This window comes from Coregonus clupeaformis, chromosome 8 (genome assembly GCF_020615455.1).
Source record: "Coregonus clupeaformis isolate EN_2021a chromosome 8, ASM2061545v1, whole genome shotgun sequence".
NCBI lineage: Eukaryota > Metazoa > Chordata > Actinopteri > Salmoniformes > Salmonidae > Coregonus > Coregonus clupeaformis.
This window is the reverse complement of record NC_059199.1, coordinates 8364892-8389690: the sequence shown is the minus strand read 5'-3', so window position 1 is coordinate 8389690 and position 24799 is coordinate 8364892. Positions and strand designations below refer to the sequence as shown.

Genomic DNA, 24799 nt, shown 5'->3' with positions numbered 1-24799 from the left:
CTGTGAAAGTGTGTGTGTTTGCCTGTTCTGTGTTTTCGCACACCTACCTGTCCTGCTTTTGTGTGAGTCGGTTTATAGATTTGCAAATGTATTGTTGTGCGTGTGTGAGCCGTGTTTGTGTGTGAAAAAGTGTGTGTGTTTACTGTGTAGCCTAGCTGGTCCTGATTGCAATCAGCAGTAGGAGGTGCAGCTGTTGCAGATGGGACCACTTTATTTCCAGTCAGTCAGTCGTGTCAGTCAGCTGGATGACTCTCCTCAAACAATCAACAAGCAGCCGCTAAATGGTTTCTGTTTGGCCTGCTTCAGCTTGGTTTACGGTTTGGCCTGCTTCAGCTTGGTTTACGGTTTGGCCTGCTTCAGCTTGGTTTACGGTTTGGCCTGCTTCAGCTTGGTTTACTCTTTGGCTTGCTTTCAGCTTGGTTATCTCTTTGGCTTGCTTCAGCTTGGTTTACTCTTTGGCCTGCTTCGGCTTGGTTTACTCCTTGGCCTGCTTCAGCTTGGTTCACTCTCTGGCCTGCTTCAGCTTGGTTTACTCTGATTGTGTATTTGGGCTGTGATGCCCAATGTTGACCCAGTGATGGCAACAAAAAATAATCAATCACTTGCACTGGCAAACCCAGAGTGATTTTACTGGCAGAGAGAAGAGGGGAGTTAAAACAAGACCTTGAGACTTGGTCAGCCTAATTCCTATGCACAGTTAGACTGATTGGCGTCCTCCTGAACGGCACGCACGCACACACACAGGTCACACACACACCGAACTCCCTAAACCACAGAACTGGCAGTGATTCCCACTGGCTGACAGTATGAAGTAGGTCACATGCATGTCCCCAAATCTCCTGTCTGTCATTAACTCAACATACTATATGGCAATTACATACATAGAAATGATGTCCTTGAGGCTAAAAAAAGACACACACACACACACAGAGAGAGAAATAGAATGTTAAATATCAAATATTGAAATGTTATTTTCCTCCCTCGTTCACTTCATTATATGGCTTTCCACCAGCCTCTCTCCAGCCTTAAGCAGAAACACAGCACTGTAGCCATGGTTATTAGAGGCCAAAGATGCATGAGGGGAGAATTAGTCCAGAGCTGCAAGAGCAAGGCATGTCTCTGAATGGAATTGTGTGTATTTATTGACGCTCCCTGCTGTGTTATGTGTTGGCTTAGTGTGTTTGCCTCTGTGTTTGCTCTGGTTTTCATTCTGTTTGCAGTCTCTGTGGGTGTTTGTGGTTTTTGGCCAGTCTTGCATGGAAATATTGGTCTTGCAACGCCAGGATTGGGGGTTCGATTCCCAGGACCACTCATACAAAACATTTATGCACACATGACTAAGTGGCTTTGGACAGAAGTGTCTGCTAAATGGTATATATTATTAGGGATATAGATTATGTTAGTGAGTGCTCTTGTAAGAGATGGTGGTGTTTGTGGCATATTCAGCGTGTCTACGTGCATCTTTGACGTCTAGAGTCTTTGGTCGTACTTGTGTTAGTGTTCTATATATTCTGTGGAGCTACTGTATATAGTAGTAACATGTGCTTGTGTGTGTAGATGGTGTGTGTGTGTGTGTGTGTGTGTGTGTGTGTGTGTGTGTGTGTGTGTGTGTGAGGTGAGGTGCGCTGAGGGGTAAGGATGTAATGTGTGGTCAGATGGTCAGAGGGTGAGGTGGCTGGTCTCTCCGGGGCAGATGGGTCCAACACAGGAAGTGCCAGCAGCCAGCTCCTCTCCTCCCCTCAGTCACCAATACTACTGCCATAACCACCACAGCCAGGAGGGGAGGGGGGGAGGAGAAAGGCCTAGAGCTCTTAGTACACACATACACACTCTCACTGTACACAAAATGCACATACAGAATTATGCAAAGAAATGCAAAAATACACTAGTTCTACAGGCACACTTCCTCTGATGAATTCTCTCTGTCTCTGTATCTCTCTCTCTCTCTGTATCTCTCTCTCTCTCTCTCTCTGTATCTCTCTCTCTCTCACTCTGTATCTCTCTCTCTGTATCTATCTCTCTGTATCTATCTCTCTCTCTCTGTATCTATCTCTCTCTCTCTGTATCTCTCTCTCTCTCTGTATCTATCTCTCTGTATCTCTCTCTCTCTCTGTATCTATCTCTCTGTATCTCTCTCTCTCTGTATCTCTCTCTCTGTATCTAACTCTCTCTCTCTCTGTATCTCTCTCTCTCTCTCTGTATCTCTCTCTCTGTATCTCTCTCTCTGTATCTCTCTCTCTCTCTCTGTATCTCTCTCTCTGTATCTCTCTCTCTGTATCTATCTCGCTCTCTCTCTGTATCTCTCTCTCTCTCTGTATCTCTCTCTCTGTATCTATCTCGCTCTCTCTCTGTATCTCTCTCTCTGTATCTATCTCTCTCTCTCTCTGTATCTCTCTCTCTCTCTCTGTATCTCTCTCTCTGTATCTATCTCGCTCTCTCTCTGCATCTCTCTCTCTGTATCTCTCTCGCTCTCTCTCTGCATCTCTCTCTCTCTCGCTCTCTCTCTGCATCTCTCGCTCTCTCTCTCTGCATCTCGCTCTCTGCATCTCTCTCTCTGCATCTCGCTCTCTGCATCTCGCTCTCTGCATCTCGCTCTCTGCATCTCTCTCGCTCTCTCCATCTCTCTCTCTCGCTCTCTCTCTCTGCATCTCTCTCTGCAGCTCTCGCTCTCTCTCTGCATCTCTCTCTCTGCATCTCACTCGCTCTCTCTCTGCATCTCTCGCTCTCTCTCTGCAGCTCTCGCTCTCTCTCTGCATCTCTCTCTCTGCATCTCACTCGCTCTCTCTCTCTGCATCTCTCTCTCTGCATCTCTCTCTCTGCATCTCACTCGCTCTCTCTCTGCATCTCTCGCTCTCTCTCTGCAGCTCTCGCTCTCTCTCTGCATCTCTCTCGCTCTCTCTCTGCATCTCTCTCGCTCTCTCTCTGCATCTCACTCGCTCTCTCTCTGCATCTCTCTCGCTCTTTCTCTCTCTCTCTCTGCATCTCTCTCGCTCGCTCTCTCTCGCAGCATCGCTCTCTCTCTCTGCATCTCGCTCTCTCTCTCTCTGTCAGGCACACCTCTCTCGCTGTATCTGTCTGTCTTTAAAGGGATACTTTGGGATTTTGGCAATAAGGCCCTTTATCTACTTCCCCAGAGTCGGATGAACTCATGGATACCGTGCTAGCTGTTACCATAGACTTCCAGTCATTGTGCTAAAGCTAGTTAGCAATTGCGCTAACGCTAGTTAGCAACTTCCTTCAAACTGCACGCAGAGACATAAAAATGGTATCCCTTTGACACCCACCCACACCTCTTCTGCCTATTTAATCGTTTTTCCCCCCATTAAGTTATTTTGTTGTTGGAGTCTCCTTGAGCCACAGCCCATTAGCCCGCCACAAAGACACTGGAGTGGAGTGGTAATTCAACATTAACTAGGCTCACTCCTCCATCCCATCCACAATGACAGGCAGCACACTCGGGGAGGAGGCATTGACATAATGCCAGGTTGGCAGGCTTGAGAGTAGCTAGAGTGTTTGAGAGAACGTAGGCTGTACATTGTGTTTTGCGTGTATCCTCACACTACCCCACACTGTTCCAGAGTAGAGATGTTCAGTAGCCCCAGGTTTTCTAATCCAGCAGCCTGTGATGCTAGTTCAGCACGCCTGTTTGTGTGTGAATGATCAGTGTTTAGTGTGGGACTCGGTGGAGGGGGAACGCAACGCACACCAGCACTCTGAGACTGAGTCACAGGACCAGTACCATCCACGTCCATTCAGTACCTCAGACCCCCTCCAGCTCCCCCTGTCTTTCTCTCTCCGTCGCTCTCTCCCTCTCTTTGTTACATCAGGCCTGCCATGGGAGAAGGAAAAATTGCCAAAAGCTAAAAAATGAAGCAGTAACAAGAGGATTTAAAAGTTTTTAGTGAATATATTAACCCTGTGTATCCTCCTCCTCTACTGGTTGGTCAGAGCCCTGCGCTCTGAAAGAGTAGAGAATAGTTTAGTCTCTCAGCCACAGAAGAGTGCACAATGCACTCTGAAACGTGTCCTCCGCTGGTCGGAACAGAGAACATGACTCCTCTCATCACGCCCACCACAAAACCACACTCCCTCCGCAGGAAACACTTTAGCAGCATAAACCAACAGTGCTGTTTCGTCCCAACTCAAGCTGAGACGCAGTGCTTCGTTAAAGTTCAGGGCTGGATTCCAGTCTGAAGGACTGGTACTTCTCCCACTGCTCTCAAACATTGCCTTATCGCTTGAAGCATCCGGTTCTGGCTTGCAGATCTGTGAGGAAGTTGGAGCAGCCAGAGAAGATTTGGATTGGAATCCAGCTCAGAAGTCTACTGAACCCTCATCTGTCCCCCGTCGCCCTCTTTCTTGTTTTGTTTCATTTCAAACCTGTGCGTGAGACCGCAAGCGCACACACTCGCACACACACCTCCACTTTACAAAAACAAGAAAACAGGTCCTCTTATCTGCAGGCTGAAATCTGGAAAAATGGAAGTGTTGCATTTGCATTTTAATTCACCCTCAATCACTCGTGTTTGGTGTTGTCTGAAATTGCCTTCTGTTTTCCCCTCTTCTGTATTTATAGAGGCTCTCAGAGGCTAGCCTTAAATTGCAATCTGCCTGTTTCGACAGTATATGGAGATTAGGCCTCTTTCTATCTCTCTACCTCTCCCTTTCTCTCCTGGCCCTTCTCTCTCTCCAGCTCCCTCTCTTTCTCGCTTGGCCTCGCTCTTTTCCTTTCTCCTCCTGGCATATCCCTCTCTCCCTTTCTCTCTCTTTCCATCTCATCCCCCTGTCTCTTTCTATCAGTCCCCTTTTTCACAGCTGCCAGGGGAATTAAAATGCACACATTTCATTAGGGATGCCATACTGCCACAGAATGAGCTCTGAAGCCTTTGGATAGCCACTAGAGTCACTGACCCTCCCTGCTACCCTCCCCCACCTGTTCCTGTTCCCTCTGATATACCCAGCAGATATACATGAACATAAGGTCATTCTGGCAGATAAAGGGCCTTCAGAACAAACCAACTTCTCATACATGTATGCCTGGGTTGGAGTGAAACCACCTCACAATCCAGCCTTAGAGTTTACCTTCTATCGTATCAATATCTATACTGAACAAAAATATAAACGTAACATGTAAAGTGTTGGTCCCATTTTTCATGAGCTGAAATAAAAGATCCCAGAAATGTTCCATACGCACAAAAAGCGTATTTCTCTCAAATGTTGCACAAATTTGTTTACATCCCTGTTAGTGAGCATTTCTCCTTTGCTAAGATAATACATCCACCTGACAGGTGTGGCATATCAAGAAGCTGATTAAACAGCATGATCATTAAACAGGTGCACCTTGTGCGGGAGACAATAACATTTGCAGTTTTGTCACACAACAGAATGCCACAGATGTCTCAAGTTTTGAAGGAGAGTACAATTGGCATGCTGACTGCAGGAATGTCCAACAGAGCTTTTGCCAGAGAATTGAATGTTCATTTCCCTACCATGTCATTTTAGAGAATTTGGCAGTACATCCAACCGGCCTCACAACCGCAGACCGCGTGTAACCACGCCAGTCCAGGACCTCCACATCTGGCTTTTTCACCTGCGAGATCGTCTGAGGAGGGTGAGGGGGGAGGTGCTGAGGAGTATTTCTCTCTGTAAAAAAGCCATTTTATGGGGGAAAAAACGTATTCTGATTGGTTGGGCCTGGCTCCCCAGTGGGTGTACCTGGTTCCCAAGTGGGTGGGCCTATGCCCTCCGAGGCCCACCCATGGCTGCGCCCCTGCCCAGTCATGTGAAATCCATAGATTAGGGCCTAAGGAATTTATTTCAATTGACTGATTTCCTTCTATGAACTGTAACTCAGTAAAATCTTTGAATTTGTTGCATGTTGTATTTATATTTTTGTTCATTATATTATGGTTTCACTGTAGATATTGATATGTAGTTTGAGGCGAAAAACAGCTTTGCATGAAATGGATTCGTTTCAATGTGTGACAAATCGGTCTTGACGTTGGCTGATGCGTAGATGGTATTGCTTTTACACTAATTCCATGCATACATGTTCACTCTTATGCTCAGTCCCTCATTGGCTTAATTTATCCGTTATAATGTTAGTTTTATCCAAATCGACTTAGTCATGCGTGCATCCATTTTTCTTATGGGTGGCCTCAGCGGGAATCAAACCCACGATCCTTGGCTTTGTAAGTGCCATGCTCTACTGACTAAGCAACATAGGACTTTGTGTCAGGGTTGCTTTTTTTTAACTTTGTTGGAACGCTTAGAATCTACAATGTTCATTCCCAGTTCCATTTTCATAGAAACCTTTGGTTAAACAAAATAAACAAATTGTCACATACACCGGATAGGTGCAGTGAAATGTGTTTTTTAACAGGGTCAGCCATAGTAGTACGGCGCCCCTGGAGCAAATTGGGGTTAAGTGCCTTGCTAAAGGACACAGACAGATTTTCACGTTGAAGGCTTGGGTATTCTAACCAGAAAATTCTAACCAGAAACCTTTCTGTTACTGGCCCTACGCTCTAACCGCTACTCGTCTGAATCTGATTGGCAGATCTGAAAGGGAGTCAGGTTTTAGCCTGCCGTGATTGGAGAAAAGTCCCCCAAGAGTCCCTCCCTCCTCATTCAGACCAAAACATTGGAGGGGCTGTATTGAAGCCTAGAAATAGAATGACCTCTAACATCTGTCCTCATTTTGGTCTCTCCCCCAGCCTAGGTCATTGTCTCTAAATGACATGGTTGATATTTGAGAGCACCATTGACTGGCAATGTGCCTGACGCCACACACACACACACACACACACACACACACACACACACACACACACAGCCACCTAGCAGGCCTGGCCTGGTATTAGTCACCCTCTCATGTCCATGTATACTGTAATAGGAGCCTACATAAGAGGCTTATTCAAATGGCCCAATCAATCGATTTGGCTCAGCGATGGAGATTGGTGTAAGAGCCTTAGGCAGAGAACCATGTCGTCCTCTACTATGCTGAAAACAAGCTGGTGCATATGTTAATGAGCTGCATTCTATCTACGAGGTGCATACGTGAACAGTAAGATGCATACATGCATTACCAAAGCCCCTACATCCCTTTCAGGTGTTCTTATTGGTTCATATGCGTTTCCGTGTTGTTGATTGGTCGATACAAACCCTGGGTCTATGGTAGAGCCCCTCAGGGGGGTGGTTGACCTCTGACCCCTGAGTAACGATGGGTCAATAGGAGGCATCAGGAGGGCATTGGAGGGCAGCCACATCTGACCATTAACCCCTAGGGGGCCAGGAAGTCAACCAGTGCCCTTGAAACTATTAGGGTGTTGGGACTGACCCCATGGCCTATAGAGGAAGTTAATTTACATAGAAGGGAGAGGTGACGTGATCCAGAGCTAGAGGATTGGAACATATAGGAGCCATAGGAAGGTAAAATACTAGGGCCATTCTGTTTGCCGTATAGGAATATAACGACAGGTTGCATGTACCCTTCTTTTAAAGAAGACGATTAGGTGGCCAAAACGTTGCAATAAACTTTAGTGAACTATTAACAAAATATATTTACAAAATAATACATATAAGAGCAATCAGCATTGTACATCAGGACGCACAACTGCAACACGTTTCGACTAGTAGAGTCTTCCTACAGTTCTTTGGAATGTGATGGTGTGATATGGCTCCTTAGGCGTAGCTGAGTACATGATACAAATGTGTCTGTCTGTTGATTTGGCTCGTATACTGTAGGTTGAACGGAATGGCAGCAATGATATTTGTCTACTGTTACCTGCCTCATATGAAAATCTACTGTATAAGTGATCAGAAAACAAGCATGTCGACAGGACTATAATTATCCAGGCCATCTGGAGTAGTTATGACAGTTTGTGCATGAATGGTAGTGGACTTTTCTCCCTCGGAGGTAACAGAATCTACTCATTGCTGTCATCTGAGCCATTGTGTTAGTGTGTGTCACTAGGGTGTGCAGGCAATTCACAAGTGACAAGTAGGAGTGTATGAGAGTGACGATTTGTGTGTCACTGACTCCATGGAAGGTGTTATTATGGTCATTTGGCAGTTTATTTTATCTAAAGCGTCTTACTATGAACACATAGGCTAGTCAGTATAGTATTTGTGGCCTATGTGGGAATCAAACCCACAACTTGGTGTTACCAGCACCACGCTATTGGAGCCTCTATTGAAAGCTTCCCTTGAACCAACCTTAAAGACATGCTCCGGAACTTTGGTGACTACTAAGTATTTTTTAAACCACCCGCTTGTGCTGTATGTGTTAATGTGTAGTTACATGCATAATCTATGAGCAGAATTACTGTATTACCTCAATTAGCCATGAAATCCCTAGCTTGAATGAGTCTGTTTTTCTGGAAGCTGTGCTGCGCCATTTTCCTTACATTTTCCTCCACGTGGGCCAGCCCCCTAGCAATTTAAGTTCAAGCCAATGAGCTTCATTTGAGTGAAAGCTAGCAAGATGCACACACAGCAAAGCGAGAGAGTGCGCAATGACAAGGTGCACATATTTGATGTAGTATGCAGCTTTCAGGGACCACTTTTATATCGTGAGCGCTACTTTCAGAACTACTGGCTAAAAAGTATACAAAATAATCTATTTAATATATAATAATTATATGCAATTTAGCAGACACTTTGTAAGGATTAGTAAGAATGCATACATTTTACAACCCTATTTGCATAAGTAGGAGAAAAATGCTATTTTACGAAATATTACTGGATTAATACTGTTCAATTATCTGGCCCCAGATATGCAAAATTACAATTGACGGAAAAATGAAATAAAACCATCATCACGACAAGGATTTGTGGGTGTTGACAGTCATTGGTGCAAATGCAAAGCAAAAGTTCAGTGTCTCCCTGGGGATTGTGTGTGTGTGTGTGTGTTTGCACGGAGGGAGGCAGAGAGTCATCAGTCGGTGAGAGAGTGCTTTATCTCTCGTTAGACAAGCGCTTTGATTCCATTACTGAAATAGAAATCAAAATTGCCCATTACCCACACTGAAATTGAGTCGCTCAAATTATTTATTTACCGCCTCAACAATTAATGATGATTTCCCAAGGACACTCCTTGGTGCGTGTGTTTCCATGCATGTTTGAGTGGTAGGCATCTACGGTTGGTTTGTGTGTTGTGGGGATTCTTCTTGGTCTTTGGACACACCCTTGTTGTAGTTTTCCGCCCTTCCTTTTTCCATGTTGTTCTTGTGGAGTGAACGCAGTCCTATGCTGGAGGGACTCGCTTCTCCTGGATCATTTGTGCTGATGAGGCTCACTGATCTCATTGAGTCAGTCCACCTGCATGGCTGCTCAGTGGAGCTTAGTCTCCGGTGACTGAGGGTGAGGGGTCAATGCATCCATCTGGCCAGCAGCACCCGCAGTGTTGAGGGATTCTGAGACTACACACACACACACCCTCGGCGTCTACCCATTATACTGCTGAGCTCATCAGATTTCTTTCAGTCTCTGGACCTGAGCATCGGGGTGTGTGTGTGTGTGTGTGTGTGGTATTTAGAGTCCCACTCCCGTCATTGTCCTTCACTACATTTACACAGACTTGTTTTAGCGCAGACAGATGTTTTTCTGTAGCCTATCGACTCGCGCAGACGCCTTTCTACCCCAGCGCTAGTTATATTTCCTATTGATTGATTGGCTGTCAGTCCTATTGACCGGCCAGGTCGCGGTGCTGCGCATTGATTGATGACTCCCTCTCCGCACTTCCTATCGGCGTCCCCCCCCCCAGGACTGGTCTGTTCTGGCCAGGGACCGATCCATGTGTGGACATTGTTTACCTTTACTCCTCTGTGTTATTTTGTTTGTTCGTTCTCCCCCCTCCTCTCTCCTTCAGCTCATCCTCCCTCTATGGGTTGTAATGGGAAGCTCTGTATTGGCTGGTGCCTTTGTTTACTTTTGAGCAGAGCAGACCAACCTGCTGGTTGTGCTGTTGGTACAGTACATCATAGTAGCAAATGCAGTAACAGTCGGCTTCTACTTATACTGACCCCCGTGTCAACCTTGACTTGAGCAGGGCCGCAGGTACTATTCAGTCAGCTGTCAGTGAACAGAGGAAGAGGGAGGGAGAGACTGACGATGGGGGAGAAATAGTGGGGGTTGAAGGAGGTGGAGACAGTCTAATTTAATCTAAAGTAGATTCTCAAATTGAACTAGATGGAAAACAAAGTCAGCACAAACCTAGGAGCTGGGTTCACTTATGTAACCACTCCGCCCTCTCTCTACTCCTCATTAATAAGAGAGAAGAGAAAGTTCGAGGGAGGGGAGTAAGAGTTAGGGAGGGATGGCTGGTCGGGGGGGGGGTAGCAAGATGGGGGAGGGAGATGAAAAAGGGAAAATAGAGCGCTAGGGAGTGGGGTATAGGGAAAGGAGGAAAAAGTGAGGGGGGCGAAGGAGTGCATGAGAACGAGAGGGAAAAAAAGTGATTGAGAGAGTAGGAGTGTCTCTCTCTCTCTCTCTCTCTCTCTCTCTCTCTCTCTCTCTCTCTCTCTCTCTCTCTCTCTCTCTCTCTCTCTCTCTCTCTCTCTCTCTCTCTCTCTCTCTCTCTCTCTCTCTCTCTCTCTCTCTCTCTCTCTCTCTCTCTCTCTCTCTCTCTCTCTCTCTCTCTCTCTCTCTCTCTCTCTCTCTCTCTCTCTCTCTCTCTGTCTGACGGTACCAGCCTACGCTACCTCTCCTCCTCCAATAGCATCGTAACGTGCTGCCTCTGTCCGGTTAAATAATGCATCCTTCTTGCTTGACTGGGCCTGTAGGAAATGGAAGGCACCACAACAGCGATACAGCCTCAATAATGCAACAGTCATCTGAAAGGGTTATCAGGTCCTCTCACACAGAAAAAGCTGCCCCAACATGCACCACTGCTTCCGCAATGCTAGGCTGCTGCGTTGTTGATGACATTTGAAAGGGACACCCAGAACAAAAAGGTTAAGTATCCCGATTGGCATTGTGACAAAGGAGCCTAATTGTGTGTGTGTGTGTGGGAGAGGTGTGTATGTGGGGGGTGGGATTCAACCTTTTCACCATCTCTTATCCTTTCACACAGTAGGGGGTCGGATAGGAAAATACTCACATTTCATCATAGCTGAAATAAAGGTAGTAATTATTTCTTTGTAATAAAAAACTGTTTGCATAAGGGTGCGTCCGTGCATCGACCCACGTGTGTGTGCTCAAATGTGCCGTGGCTTTACGTGGTTGTATGCTTCTGTGCCCACTGCACTGCAGACGTGTCAGAATGCATCTCTTCATACGCATGCGATGCATCAAATATGCAATATTTTATAGGTCAACCTTTGCCTCTGCACTTTCTTTCTCCCATGTCTAGCCATTACACCAGCAGTACTCAAAGTCCTGCTCCCTCGCGCTCTTTCTCTCTCGCTCTTTCTCTCTGTCTCAACCTCTTTCTCTCTCTCTCTCTCTCTCTCTCGCTCTCTTTCTTTCTCTCTCTCTCTCGCTCTCTTTCTTTCTCTCTCGGTTATGTAAGCACATCCAGTGCCTCAGAGGACCTAGACAGAGCCAGAGCTGGAGCCAGAGGCTTCCCTCCCCTCTGGGGCTCCCTGTCCTGTCCTGTCCTGTCCTCCCTCTGAAGCCAGGCCATTACCACACAACACCAGGAGACATCGCAGATCTCTTCCCTACTGACTGAGCCTCAGGTGACTCTGTGGAAAAGTACACCTATTCACCATTTTAAACTCTGTTTAGCTTAGATGGGGATCATACTGGACTCCTCCACAGGGGCACAGCTCTGGTTTATAATGAACCTGACAGGCTGCCTCAGCGTTTCCTAGTGGTTCTCCCAGGAATGTAACCTGGCACCCCTCTCCTCCTCTCTCCTCTGACTGCATCACCTCCAGACACTCAATTACTCCCCTTTAAGAATTCCCCTCCCAAATGAAAAAAAAAAAGCATCCGTCTTTCAAAAAGGGGAAAGATACAATTTTCGCTTAGGCATTTGCTGCATTTTCCCCCAGTCCTCAGCTGACATGAGAATGCTATTCATTGACTACAGCTCAGCGTTCAACACCATAGTGCCCTCAAAGCTCCTCACTAAGCTAAGGATCCTGGGACTAAACACCTCCCTCTGCAACTGGATCCTGGATTTCCTGACGGGCCGCCCCCAGATGGTAAGGGTAGGTAACAACACATCTGCCACGCTGATCCTCAACATGGGGGCCCCTCAGGGGTGCGTGCTCAGTCCCCTCCTGTACTCCCTGTTCACCCATGACTGCATGGCCAGGCACGACTCCAACACCATCATTAAGTTTGCCGACAACACAACAGTGGTAGGCCTGATCACCGACAACGATGAGACAGCCTATAGGGAGGAGGTCAGAGACCTGGCTGTGTGGTGCCAGGATAACAACCTCTCCCTCAACGTGACCAAGACAAAGGAGATGATTGTGGACTACAGGGGAAAAAAAGAGGATTGAGCACGCCCCCATTCTCATCGACGGGGCTGTAGAGGAACAGGTTGAGAGCTTCAAGTTCCTTGGTGTCCACATCACCAACAAACTATCATGGTCCAAACACACCAAGACAGTCGTGAAGGGAGCACGACAAAGCCTATTCCCCCTCAGGAGACTGAAAAGATTTGGCATGGGTCCTCAGATCCTCAAAAAGTTCTACAGCTGCACCATCGAGAGCATACTGACTGGTTGCATCACCGCCTGGTATGGCAACTGCTCGGCCTCCGACCGCAAGGCACTACAGAGGGTAGTGCGTACGGCCCAGTACATCACTGGGGCCAAGCATCCTGCCATCCAGGACCTCTATACCAGGCGGTGTCAGAGGAAGGCCCTCAAAATTGTCAAAGACTCCAGCCACCCTAGTCATAGACTGTTCTCTCTGCTACCGCACGGCAAGCGGTACCGGAGCGCCAAGTCTAGGTCCAAAAGGCTTCTCAACAGCTTCTACCGCCAAGCCATAAGACTCCTGAACAGCTAATCATGGCTACCCGGACTATTTGCACCCCCACCCCATCTTTTTACGCTGCTGCTACTCTGTTAATTATTTATGCATAGTCACTTTAACTCTACCCACATGTACATATTACTTCAACTACCTCAACTAGCCGGTGCCCCTGCACATTGACTCTGCACCGGTACCCCCCTGTATATAGCCTCCCTACTATGTAGCACTTGCGCTCATTTTAGTGTTAACACACTGTGGTGTGTGTGTGAGGCGCGTCAGAGAGAAAAGGCAGCGCTCCTTAGACCCCATTATTGGAGCTGAAAGTTTCATGATTCTGTAGTTAGGCTAATATCAGTTTATGTGACAAAACAACAAGTATAGCGTAGAGCAGTGGTCACCAACCGGTTGATCGATTGGTCGATCTCCAAGGCATTCCATTCGTTTCGCACTTTTGGTGGTAGGTGCACTTGATCCTAGCGCCGGGAGGACAAAATGTTCCTATTTTGAACCATTTCATGTGTCTGAAGGTAGAACTCCAGCTACCCGGCAGGCCCAGAGAGCAAATCAAGGGCACCTACAACCCTACCGCTGGACAATCAGATAGCTCGAGCCATAGACTGAAAAAGAAGCCTCGAACGCACAGCAAAGTTCATACTGTGAGATTACAAAACTTTTAAAACCATGACTAGAGACTCAACTAATACAGCAAAGAGCTGCTGTTTTTGTGTTTAAGTAGTTATTCAGCACTGTCAACACTTTGTTCAACACCTTGTATAAGCCATATAAGTTTTATAAGCCACCAGCACTGCAGCTGCAATGAATGAGTATAGCAGTGTTCCGATAAGCTTGCGTTGTTATTATTAGCTGCTTGTGTCTAATATCGAGGAATATTTCACTTTCTCTGGTCATAGGAGTAACAACATGAATTGGTGGATGAGGCAGAAATAATGCAGTGCGACTTGAGTTTCGCATTCAGCTGGAAGACTGTCCCCTTTACTCAGCGGAGGGACGGTGACTCGGGAGAGAGGCAGCCTCACCGCTGCTCCGTCCTTCCCCTCAGACTGATCATCAGATGCAGGCCTTCAGTCCCAAAAAAATATATATATGTCAGTCAACAGTTTGGACACACCTACTCATTCAAGGGTTTTTCTTTATTTTTTAAATTTTTTACATTGTAGAATAATAGTAAAGACATCAAAACTAGGAAATAACATATATGGAATCATGTAGGAACCAAAAAAGTGTTAAATAAAAAATATATTTTAGATTCTTCAAAGTAGCCACCCTTTGCCTTGATGACAGCTTTGCACACTCTTGGCATTCTCTCAACCAGCTTCGTGAGGTAGTCACCTGGAATGCTTTTCCAACAGACTTGAAGGAGTTCCCACATATGCTGTGCACTTGTTGGCTGCTTTTACTTCACTATACAGTCCAACTCATCCCAAACCATCTCAATTGGGTTGAGGTCGGGTGATTAAGGAGACCAGGTCATCTGATGCGGCACTCCATCACTCAAATAGCCCTTACACAGCCTGGAGTCATTGTCATTCTAACAGAATGCTGTGGTAGCCATGCTGGTTAAGTGTGCCTTGAATTCTAAATAAACAACAGACAGTGTCACCAGCAAAGCACCATCACACCTCCTTCTCCATGCTTCACCCGTGGGAGCCACACATGCGGAGATCATCCGTTCAGCTACTCTGCGTCTCTCAAAGACACGGCGGTTGGAACCAAAAATCTCAAATTTGGACTCATCAGACCAAAGGACAGATTTCCACTAATGTCCATTGCTCGTGTTTCTTGGCCCAAGCAAGTCTCTTCTTATTATTGGTGTCCTTTAGTAGTGGTTTCTTTGCAGCAATTCGACCATGAAGGCCTGATTCACGCAGTCTCCTCTGAACAGTTGATGTTGAGATGTGTCTGTTACTTGAACTCTGAAGCATTTAGTTGGGCTGCAATCTGAGGTGCAGTTAATTGCCGATTTCTGAGGCTGGTAACTCCAATGAACTTATCCTCTGCAGTAGAGGTAGCTCTGGGTCTTCCATTCCTGTGGCGGTCCTCATGAGAGCCAGTTTCATCATAGCGCTTGATGGTTTTTGCGACTGCACTTGAAGAAACTTTAAAAGTTCTTGAAATTTTCCGGATTGACTGACCTTCATGTCTTAAAGTAATGATGGACTGTCGTTTCTCTTAGCTTATTTGAGCTGCTTATTTGGACTTGGTCTTTTACCAAATAGGGCTATCTTCTCCCCCCCCTCAAACACATTAAGAAGGAAAGAAATTCCACAAATTAACTTTTAAGAAGGCACACCTGTTAATTGAAATGCATTCCAGGTGACTACCTGAGCTTGTTGAGAGAATGCCAAGAGTGTGCAAAGCTGTCATCAAGGCAAAGGGTGGCTACTTTGAAGAATCGCAAATATAAAATATATTTTGATTTGTTTAACACTTTTTTGGTTACTACATGATTCCATATGCGTTAATTCATAGTTTTGATGTCTTCACTATTATTCTACAATGTAGAAAATAGTAAAAATGAAGAAAAACCCTTGAATGAGTAGGTGTGTCCAAACTTTTGACTGGTACTGTGTATATTATGCTGACTTAGCTGTGCCTCACAAGTAATACAACAAATTATATATTACCAGTGTGATCATATACCTAAATGTTTTTAATATAATAAAAAAATTATCTGAGAAGAACAACATTGGCAGGGCAATTCAAGCATAGCAAATATGCAGTGATAATGTATTGGGTCTATAGCTTACTGCACAAACCTCATTGCTACAGTCCTGTTTTTAATTGGTTAATGTTGCATATGCTTAGGTTTTTTAAGTCATGTTTTTTTTTTATCTGAGCGGTAGATCTCAGCTTACATTTTGACTCAGAAAGTGATCTTGACTCAGAAAAGGTTGGTGACCACTGGTGTAGAGAATCATTGTACCATCTAAACCGCTGTGAAATATAGTTTCCATAACCAAGAATATTGTATTTTCAGCTGTTTTGAAGCTGATGTACAAAACCAAAAGGAAAATAAGCAAAAACTAAACTTAAGCACAGGAAGCATAGAAATACAGCGCATAGAACAGATCTACCGCTTCTTAGACTTGCTTTCAATGAGAATATAGATATAGAACTCACATTTCTGTGAATTTAGTCAGGTCGCCCAAAAAGTAACACATTGCAGCTTAGGCATTTTTACACTTTTTGGACTTAAGGTGCTGAATAACTTTTTTGCCCTTTCACTGGGACTCGGGGAGTGGAATTATTTTGTGTGTGTCTCCTGTGTGTATTTTACACTCATCCGTTTTTGTTTGCGCTCTGTGTGTGTTTGTACACTGAACAAAAATATGAACATGCAACAATTTCAAAGATTTTACTGAGTTACAGTTCATATAAGGAAATCAGTCAATTGAAGTAAATTCATTAGGCCTAATCTATGGATTTCACATGACTGGGAATGCAGATATGCATATGTTAGTCACAGATACTTTTTTTTTAAAGGTAGGGGCATGTATCAGAAAACCAGTCAGTATCAGTTTCTGGTGGGACCACCATTTGCCTCATACAGCTGGATATTGGCGGGAACTGGAACACGCTGTTACACGTCGATCCAGATCCCAAACATGCTCAACATGCAGGCCATGGAAGAACTGGGACAATGTCAGCTTCCAGGAATTGTGTACAGATCCTTGCGACATGGGGCCCTACATTATCATGCTGAAACATGAGGCGATGGCGGCGGATGAATGACATGACAATGGCCTCAGGATCTCGTCACAGTATCTCTGTGCTTTCAAATTGCCATCGATAAAATTAAATTGTGTTCGTTGTCCGTACCTTTGGCTGCCCATACCATAACCCCACTGCCACCATAGGAGACTCTGTTCACAACGCTGACATCAGCAAACCGCTTGCCCATACAACTCCATACACGCTGTCTGCCATCTGCCCGTTACAGTTGAAACCAGAATGAATCTGTGAAGAGCACACTTCTCCAGCGTGCCAGTGGCCATCGAAGGTGAGCATTTGCCCACTGAAGTTGATTATGACGCCAAACTACAGTCAGGTCAAGACCCTGGTGAGGACGACAAGCACTCAGATGAGCTTCCCTGAGACGGTTTATGACAGTTTGTTCAGAAATTCTTTGGTTGTGCAAACCCACAGTTTCATCAGCTGTCCGGGTGGCTGGTCTCAGATGATCCCGCAGGTGAAGAAGCCGGATGTGGAGGTCCTGGGCTGGCGTGGTTACACGTGTTCTGCGGTTGTGAAGCCGGTTGAACGTACTGCCAAATTCTCTAAATACTTGAGACATCTGTGGCTTTGTGTTGTGTGACAAAACTGCACATTTTACAGTGGCCTTTTATTGTCCCCAGCACAAGGTGCACCTGTGTAATGACTATGCTGTTTAATCAGCTGCTTGATATACCACACCTGTCAACTGGATTGATTATCTTGGCAAAGGAAAAATGCTCACTAACAGGGATGTAAACCAATTTGCGCACAAAAATTGAGAGAAATACGTTTTTTGTGCGTATGGAATATTTCTGGGATCTTTTATTTCAGCTCATGAAACACGGGACTAACACTTTACATGTTGCATTTATATTTTTGTTCAGTGTATATCTATCCCGCTCACTCCCTCTCCCTCTTAGTGTTGTCCTATTAGAGGGATGATATGTGGACAATAGCTCTCCCCCTGGGTCAGTGGCCTGCCTATCCCAGTCTCCTCTCTCTCTGAGCCTCAGGCCTGCTGGTGTGAATGCAGCCTGATACATTTCTTGGGGGTTGCAGGGAGGACACTGGAACAACATGTGGATAATCCTCTCTATTGAACTTTATGGGGCTCATTTCATAAGTCTCCCTTTCACTGGGACTCAGGAAGGGAATTATGTGTGTGTGTAAGGAGATTAGCACTGGCACCAGCTTACTGTCTGCTTGGTTGCTGCTCTTCTCACTCCTTTCATATAAAACACGCTGTCGTACACTCTTCAGTCTGTGGCTCTCACCACTGTATAGAAATGTATTTGAAAGGCGAGCAACAGACACACACACGCACAAACACACTATCGCTAAGTTAATGGCAACACAATGAAACAAGTTCACCCTTTTACACACGCTCATACTGCCATGCTAACAGGACTGCCCCCGCATGCTCTAGGAACCATTGTTGGAGAAAATGTGCCTTCAGTCTATTCATTGAACAGTGACCTATTAGTATAATCCTTCCATACAGCTGTCTCTCTTCCCTTGTTCCATCCCTTTGTCTTCACTAGTTAGCAATGTAGGGATATGACTTCAGTGTCAGCAAGGCCGAATAACTCTGTTTAATCGCAAATGATAAAACGAGGCACAAGTGCCTTTCAGGATGAAGAGTGAGAGAGGCATTTACTGGTGAGATGGAACAAGGACTCTCTCCAGTTCATTTGTGTGTTTAGCACTAAATGCCCTTCTGTTGAATGCCAGGGCTGCCTGGCTCGTCACTGCTACTGCTGGAGGAAAGGACAATTCCACTCCGCTCTGTACCTGAGAAATATAGGACTTCATCAAAGGACTTCCTTGAAGTCATAGACGTCAGTGCCCTCTTTGAAATTAACAGCATAGAATAAAAGGCTAACAACTGTATGTTCCTTGCTTTGCTGCTTAGTAAAATTGCCATCAAAGCGAGAATAGCAGTATTTTTCACTGTTTCAAAAGATGGTTTTATACTACCTGTCAAATCTTCTGATCAAATGACTTTGTACAGGTTAACTGACGTTGTGTAATGTATTCTCCTATCATAGCGGTCTGCGTTGACTGATACACTGTTCACTTTAATCATATCCTCTTTGAAGGACACTAGCCAGCCCCATTGAAACTGAATCGAAACCACAAACTTAAGATTCATGGCTTGACTCTGATATCCACATTGTCAGAAACTAAGTTATAGACAATTATTTATAAAATGATCCCCTGGAAATCTGTGTTTAGCAGTTGATATTGGTCACAGCCATTTCATTAGTCTCTCTCTCAAAGGCCAGTTAGCGCGTCTAACTAGGGAGTGATTATTCCTATTAGTCATTGTGTGATCAGAACACTGACTTTCCATACGCATACTGACTGACTGGGGCTTTCAGATCCCTTTGCCTCGTTTATTTAGTTGCTTTCCCTCACACGCTCTCGTTTTCTCTGGCAACTGTCATTCTGATCCCTTTACTCGTTCTCTCTCTCTCTCTCTCTCTCTCTCTCTCTCTCTCTCTCTCTCTCTCTCTCTCTCTCTCTCTCTCTCTCTCTCTCTCTCTCTCTCTCTCTCTCTCTCATGCTCTCCCTTTTTCTCTTCTCTAATACCGCTCTAAAATGCTGTGTGTTATCAATGATACACAGAGCCAGGCCCAGGGTGTAAAGGGGAGAACAATACCAGTTTGGAAAAGAGTACTCTCCAAGGATGCATGGTCCAGGAAAATTTTCGGAGCACTGTCCATGGTGCTGACATGGCACATTATGCAAGCACCCCCGTCAAAGGTTGCTAAATATCAGTGGGTTTTTATGGAAGCGCTGCTGTCCAAGATTCTTAAGTATCAGTGAACAGACTTGCTATGGTTGCTATGTGTCATCCGGTATTAATATTAGATGCACTGTGCAAGGTTCTGTAGAATCAGACAGAAACTGAAGTTGCCATAGTCAGGCTGCCTAAATGTTGGATGGATACTGGAGGGCTGTCCAAGGTCCTGAAAAGCAGTTATGCTGTATGTACAGTTGTCATGGCTGAGAAGGTGCTGTCCAAGGTCCTGAAGCTGCAGTAGTAGCAGCAGTGGCGGTGTTGCTCTAGTGTGCTGAACTATGGCTCTAGCTGTTTGCTGTCGATGGTGCTGAAAGGAGTCTGGACTGAATATCCTTTGTGTCCTAAATGCCCTGGCTTGTTTTCTAGTAGCTGCTGCAGTTTAAAGTTACAGGATAAAAACATGTTTTCCGACAAGCTTAATTCCTGAACAGATGCTATCAATGCACTTATGAAAATATATTTTTATCACTTGGAAATAGCCAAATCCCTAAATTTTATGTGGGGTGTCATTACTTTAAGTGCAGCTATTCAAGTATGTCATCACCTCATTTTCCTCTATGTTCTAATAGTTATGTCCAAGAGTAAATCTCAACTACAGTGGCTATTGCCCTCCTCCTTATTTCATGGAGAGATGGTGGGCACTGGGCAGCCTCTGTCTTTGTAAGAAGTCTGGATTTTTTAAAATGCTCTATAATATCCACTGGTGATTATAATACGCGTAATCGAGACTAGTGACTAAGCTGAACTACTTTATTGAGGAAACATTTAGAAAATAAATACTTTATTTTCACATACACCGGATAGGGGCAGTGATATGTGTCATTTTACAGGGTCAGCCATAGTAGTACGGCGCCCCTGGAGCAAATTGGGGTTAAGTGCCTTGCTCAAGCAGTGGTCTAAGGCACTGCATCGCAGTGCTAGCTGTGCCACTAGAGATCCTGGTTCGAGTCCAGGCTCTGTCGCAGCCGACCGCGAGCGGGAGACCCATGGGGCTGTGCACCAATTTGGACACCACGAAATTGGGGAGAAAAAGGGAGTAAAATTATTTTTTTAAATAACAGTGCCTTGCTCAAGGGCACACTGACTGTGATGTGGTTGTGTCACTGAACTATCTAAATAGGAATTCATCTGTAAGTCATTCTGCATAAGAGCGTCTGCTTACTGACTAAAATGTCTAATGAAATGAGACTATGAGATGACGAGTGGTGTTTGATGCAGACTGACAACATGTAATTTGAGTACTATTTTTCAACTGAACTAATGCTATTCTCCCTCTTACTTTTCCCTCTTTCTCTGTCTCTTTTCCACTCTTTCTCTTTCAGTGGTCCTGCTGAACTCTAAAGAAACTCAGGCAGAGCTCGGTTGGACGTCGTACCCCTCCAATGGAGTGAGTGTACCAGTCTGTTGTATACTTTGAATATACAGTACCAGTCAAAAGTTTGGACACACCTACTCTTTCAAGGGTTTTTCTTTATTTTTACTATTTTCTACATCATGTAGTAACCAAAAAAGTGTTAAACAAATCAAAATATATTTTAGATTCTTCAAAGTAGCCACCCTTTGCCTTGATGACAGCTTTGCACACTCTTGGCATTCTCTCAACCAGCTACACCTGGAATGCTTTTCCAACAGTCTTGAAGGAGTTCCCACATATGCTGAGCACTTGTTGGCTGCTTTTCCTTCACTCTGCGGTCCAGCTCATCCCAAACCATCTCAATTGGGTTGAGGTCAGGTGATTGTGGAGGCCAGGTCATCTGATGCGGCACTCCATCACTCTCCTTCTTGGTCAAATAGCCCTTACACAGCCTGGAGGTGTGTTGGGTCATTGTCCTGTTGAAAAAGAAATGATAGTCCCACTAAGCGCAAACCAGATGGGATGGCGAATCGCTACAGAATGCTGTGGTAGCCATACTGGTTAAGTGTGCCTTGAATTCTAAATAAATCACTGACAGTGTCACCAGAAAAGCACCATCACACCCCTTCCTCCATGCTTCACGGTGGGAACCACACATGCTGAGATCATCCGTTCATCCACACCACATCTCACAAAGACACGGCAGTCGGAACCAAAAATCTCAAATTTGGACTCCAGACCAAAGGACAAATTTCCACCGGTCTAATGTCCATTGCTAGTGTTTCTTGGCACAAGCAAGTCTCTTCTTCTTATTGGTGTCCTTTAGTAGTGGTTTCTTTGCAGCAATTCGACCATGAAGGCCTGATTCACGTAGTCTACTCTGAAAAGATGATGTTGAGATGTGTCTGTTACTTGAACTCTGTGAAGCATTTATTTGGGCTGCAATTTCTGAGGCTGGTAACTCTAATGAACTTATCCTATGCAGCAGAGGTAACTCTGGGTCTTCCTTTCCTGTGGCGGTCCTCATGAGAGCCAGTTTCATCATAGCGCTTAATGGTTTTTGCGACTGCACTTGAAGAAACTTTCAAAGTTCTTGAAATTTTCCAGATTGACTGACCTTCATGTCTTAAAGTAATGATGGACTGTCGTTTCTCTTTGCTTATTTGAGCTGTTCTTGCCATAATATGGACTTGGTCTTTTACCAAAAAGAGCTATCTTCTGTATACAACCCCTACCTTGTCACAACACAACTGATTGGCTCAAACACATTAAGAAGGAAAGAAATTCCACAAATTAACTTTTAAGAAGGCACACCTGTTAATTGAAATGCATTCCAGGTAACTACCTCATGAAGCTGGTTGAGAGAATGCCAAGAGTGTACAAAACTGTCATCAAGGCAAAGCGTGGTTACTACATGACTCGATATGTGTTATTTCATAGTTTTGATGTCTTCACTATTATTCTACAATGTAGAAAATAGTAAAAATAAAGAAAAACCCTTGAATGAGTAGGTCTGTCCAAACTTTTGACCTGTACTGTAAATGTTTATGTGTGTATTTCTGTGAGTGCGAGTGTGTGTTTAAATGTACGTGTCCATGCATATCTGAATAGGTGTGTGTGTGTGTGTCAGTGTACATCTACTCCCTTTGTGCCATGGGGTAGTCCAGCTTGCTTCTAACTGAGAGCAGGTCCCCTCCTCTCAGTGGGCATAGTTCCAGGGAGCACGCTGCCCAAATTAACTGTTAGTGGACAGCTGGCCCACCTCTCTGCCCCTCTCCGCTCCTCCTCCCTCCCCATCCATTCATTGTGCCTCTCTCTGTCCCTCCCTGAACAAAACAGAACAGAGCTCATCACTACACACTAATCAATGGCCTAATCCTGGAAAGTACGTCACTGCACCCACCGCCAGACCCACACAGCTACATAAATTGTACCTTCCGCTATCAATTTGGCTTGTAAAAACCACACGCTAAGTTATGATTGGAAGATAAATAATAGCCAGTGGCAGAACGTTTTTAAGAAGCACTGAAGATGAAGTGGTTTTTGAAGTCACTGGTTATCATTTATCTTCCACTCATACGTTTTGTCACTAAAATACAAGACTGTGGATGATTTATTATGCTCTTTATGAATCGATGGGGCTTGTAAGAGACCACATGCTAAGTTCTGAAGCGGAGATGAATGGACTTGTCCAGTTCATATACTTTGCCCAGACTGCTGAGGATGAAGCATACATTTTGAGAGCCAGTTTCATCATAGCGCTTAATGGTTTTTGCGACTGCATTTGAAGAAACTTTCAAAGTTCTTGACATTTTCCAGATTGACTGACCTTCATGTCTTAAAGTAATGATGGACTGTCGTTTCTCTTTGCTTATTTGAGCTGTTCTTGGCATAATATGGACTTGGTCTTTTACCAAATAGGTCTATCTTCTGTATACAACCCCTACCTTGTCACAACACAACTGATTGGCTCAAACACATTAAGAAGGAAAGAAATTCCACAAATTAACTTTTAAGAAGGCACACCTGTTAATTGAAATGCATTCCAGGTAACTACCTCATGAAGCTGGTTGAGAGAATGAAGTCATTGCAGTGCAGCAGTCTTTCGTACTTGTCTGTCACCAAACCACAAGACGTAGGCTTAGATAAACTACCCAGTCCAATGTTGCTGCTATAAGCACAATATATTCATATAATGTATGCGATTTTAGAAGATTCACAGTCATGCGTGCATGCATTTTACGTATGGGTGGTCCCGGGAATCAACCCCACTATCCTGGCGTTGCAAGCGCCATGCTCTACCAACTGAGCTACAGAGGACCACAAGTTGACCATAAGTCAAAGCTAGAAAGCTACATTTATCCAGTGGATGTATACAGCTCCACTGAAGCCAGCTACCTTTTTAGAATTAAAGCATATCTAAATCATGTTGAGTCTGTGTCACCACATAGACTTAGCAGCACCCAGGGCCATACCATTACCAAATTGGCAATTATAACCGATAAACTGGTTCTTCAACTGGTTCTTCAATGTAAAAGGCAATCTCCGTATCAGTCCTGACATTAGTAAATGTGAATGTCAGACTTAATATTTCATCACCACTCACATATTTTTCCTACAGGCTACGTATTCCTATGCACGCAATGAAACAATGAATGTGCCCAAAATGGCGTGAGGCATGCATGGTGCGAGGAGCCTAGCGCTTCAGCACAGGTCCATGTTCACAAAGCATCTCCCCTCTTATTCATTTTGATTTTAAAATCTAAACTGATCCTAGATCAGCATTCCTATGCTTGAGAGGCTTTATGAATATAGGCCCTCGCCCCTAGTTAGGATGAATGGCTATAGACAGGATTTTTTCTGACCATGTGACCTAACCAGGAAAATCTCCTGGCCCTTTTGATGTCAATTAAACAATACAGAATTACATTTTCGATAATAGATTTCAACATGTTCAGTTGTTTGGCTAGCTAATGCAGTCCCACTAGGGTATTTAGCAGAGCTGCAGCATTGCTCATTCAGCACGAATGGTAAGTCAATTTTACCTGCAGTCCAAAATGATGACGGCCATGTGGGCACGTCTCCCCGCAATCTGTTCTTTATTTACCCTGTTAATTCTGGACGTGGCATCCATTTGCATTTTCCCTCCCCATAGTGTCAGTGGGCAGCTGTGAGCTGCTTACAGCTCTATACTCTCTGTGGAGGACCGCCGCTGTAGTTTGTCTCTCTGTTGTGGGGAGATGGAGGCACACACACACACACACACACACACACACACACACACACACACACACTCTGAGGCTCATTTACCTCTTCTCTTCCTTCACTAGTATAGAACCCTAGTACCAGTCTCTGCAGACACAAACCCACACATATTTACATTTCCCCTATGTCTGCATTATGTCATTCAGTTGACCCTCACCAACTCCCATGTTTGTCTCTCCCTATTTCCTATTCCAATATAT

At 44.8% G+C, this 24799-nt stretch overlaps 1 protein-coding gene across 1 annotated transcript in view; it reads left to right on the top strand.

Annotated features, from left to right (window-relative positions):
• The window catches only part of LOC121571484 (ephrin type-A receptor 7-like), a 160592-nt gene that overhangs the window by 22222 nt on the left and 113571 nt on the right, over nt 1–24799 (top strand). Inside the window, exon 2 of the mRNA XM_041882969.2 lies at nt 20803–20867. Within this exon, the coding sequence (XP_041738903.2) occupies nt 20803–20867 (65 nt within the window). The remainder of the gene's footprint in view (nt 1–20802; nt 20868–24799) is intronic.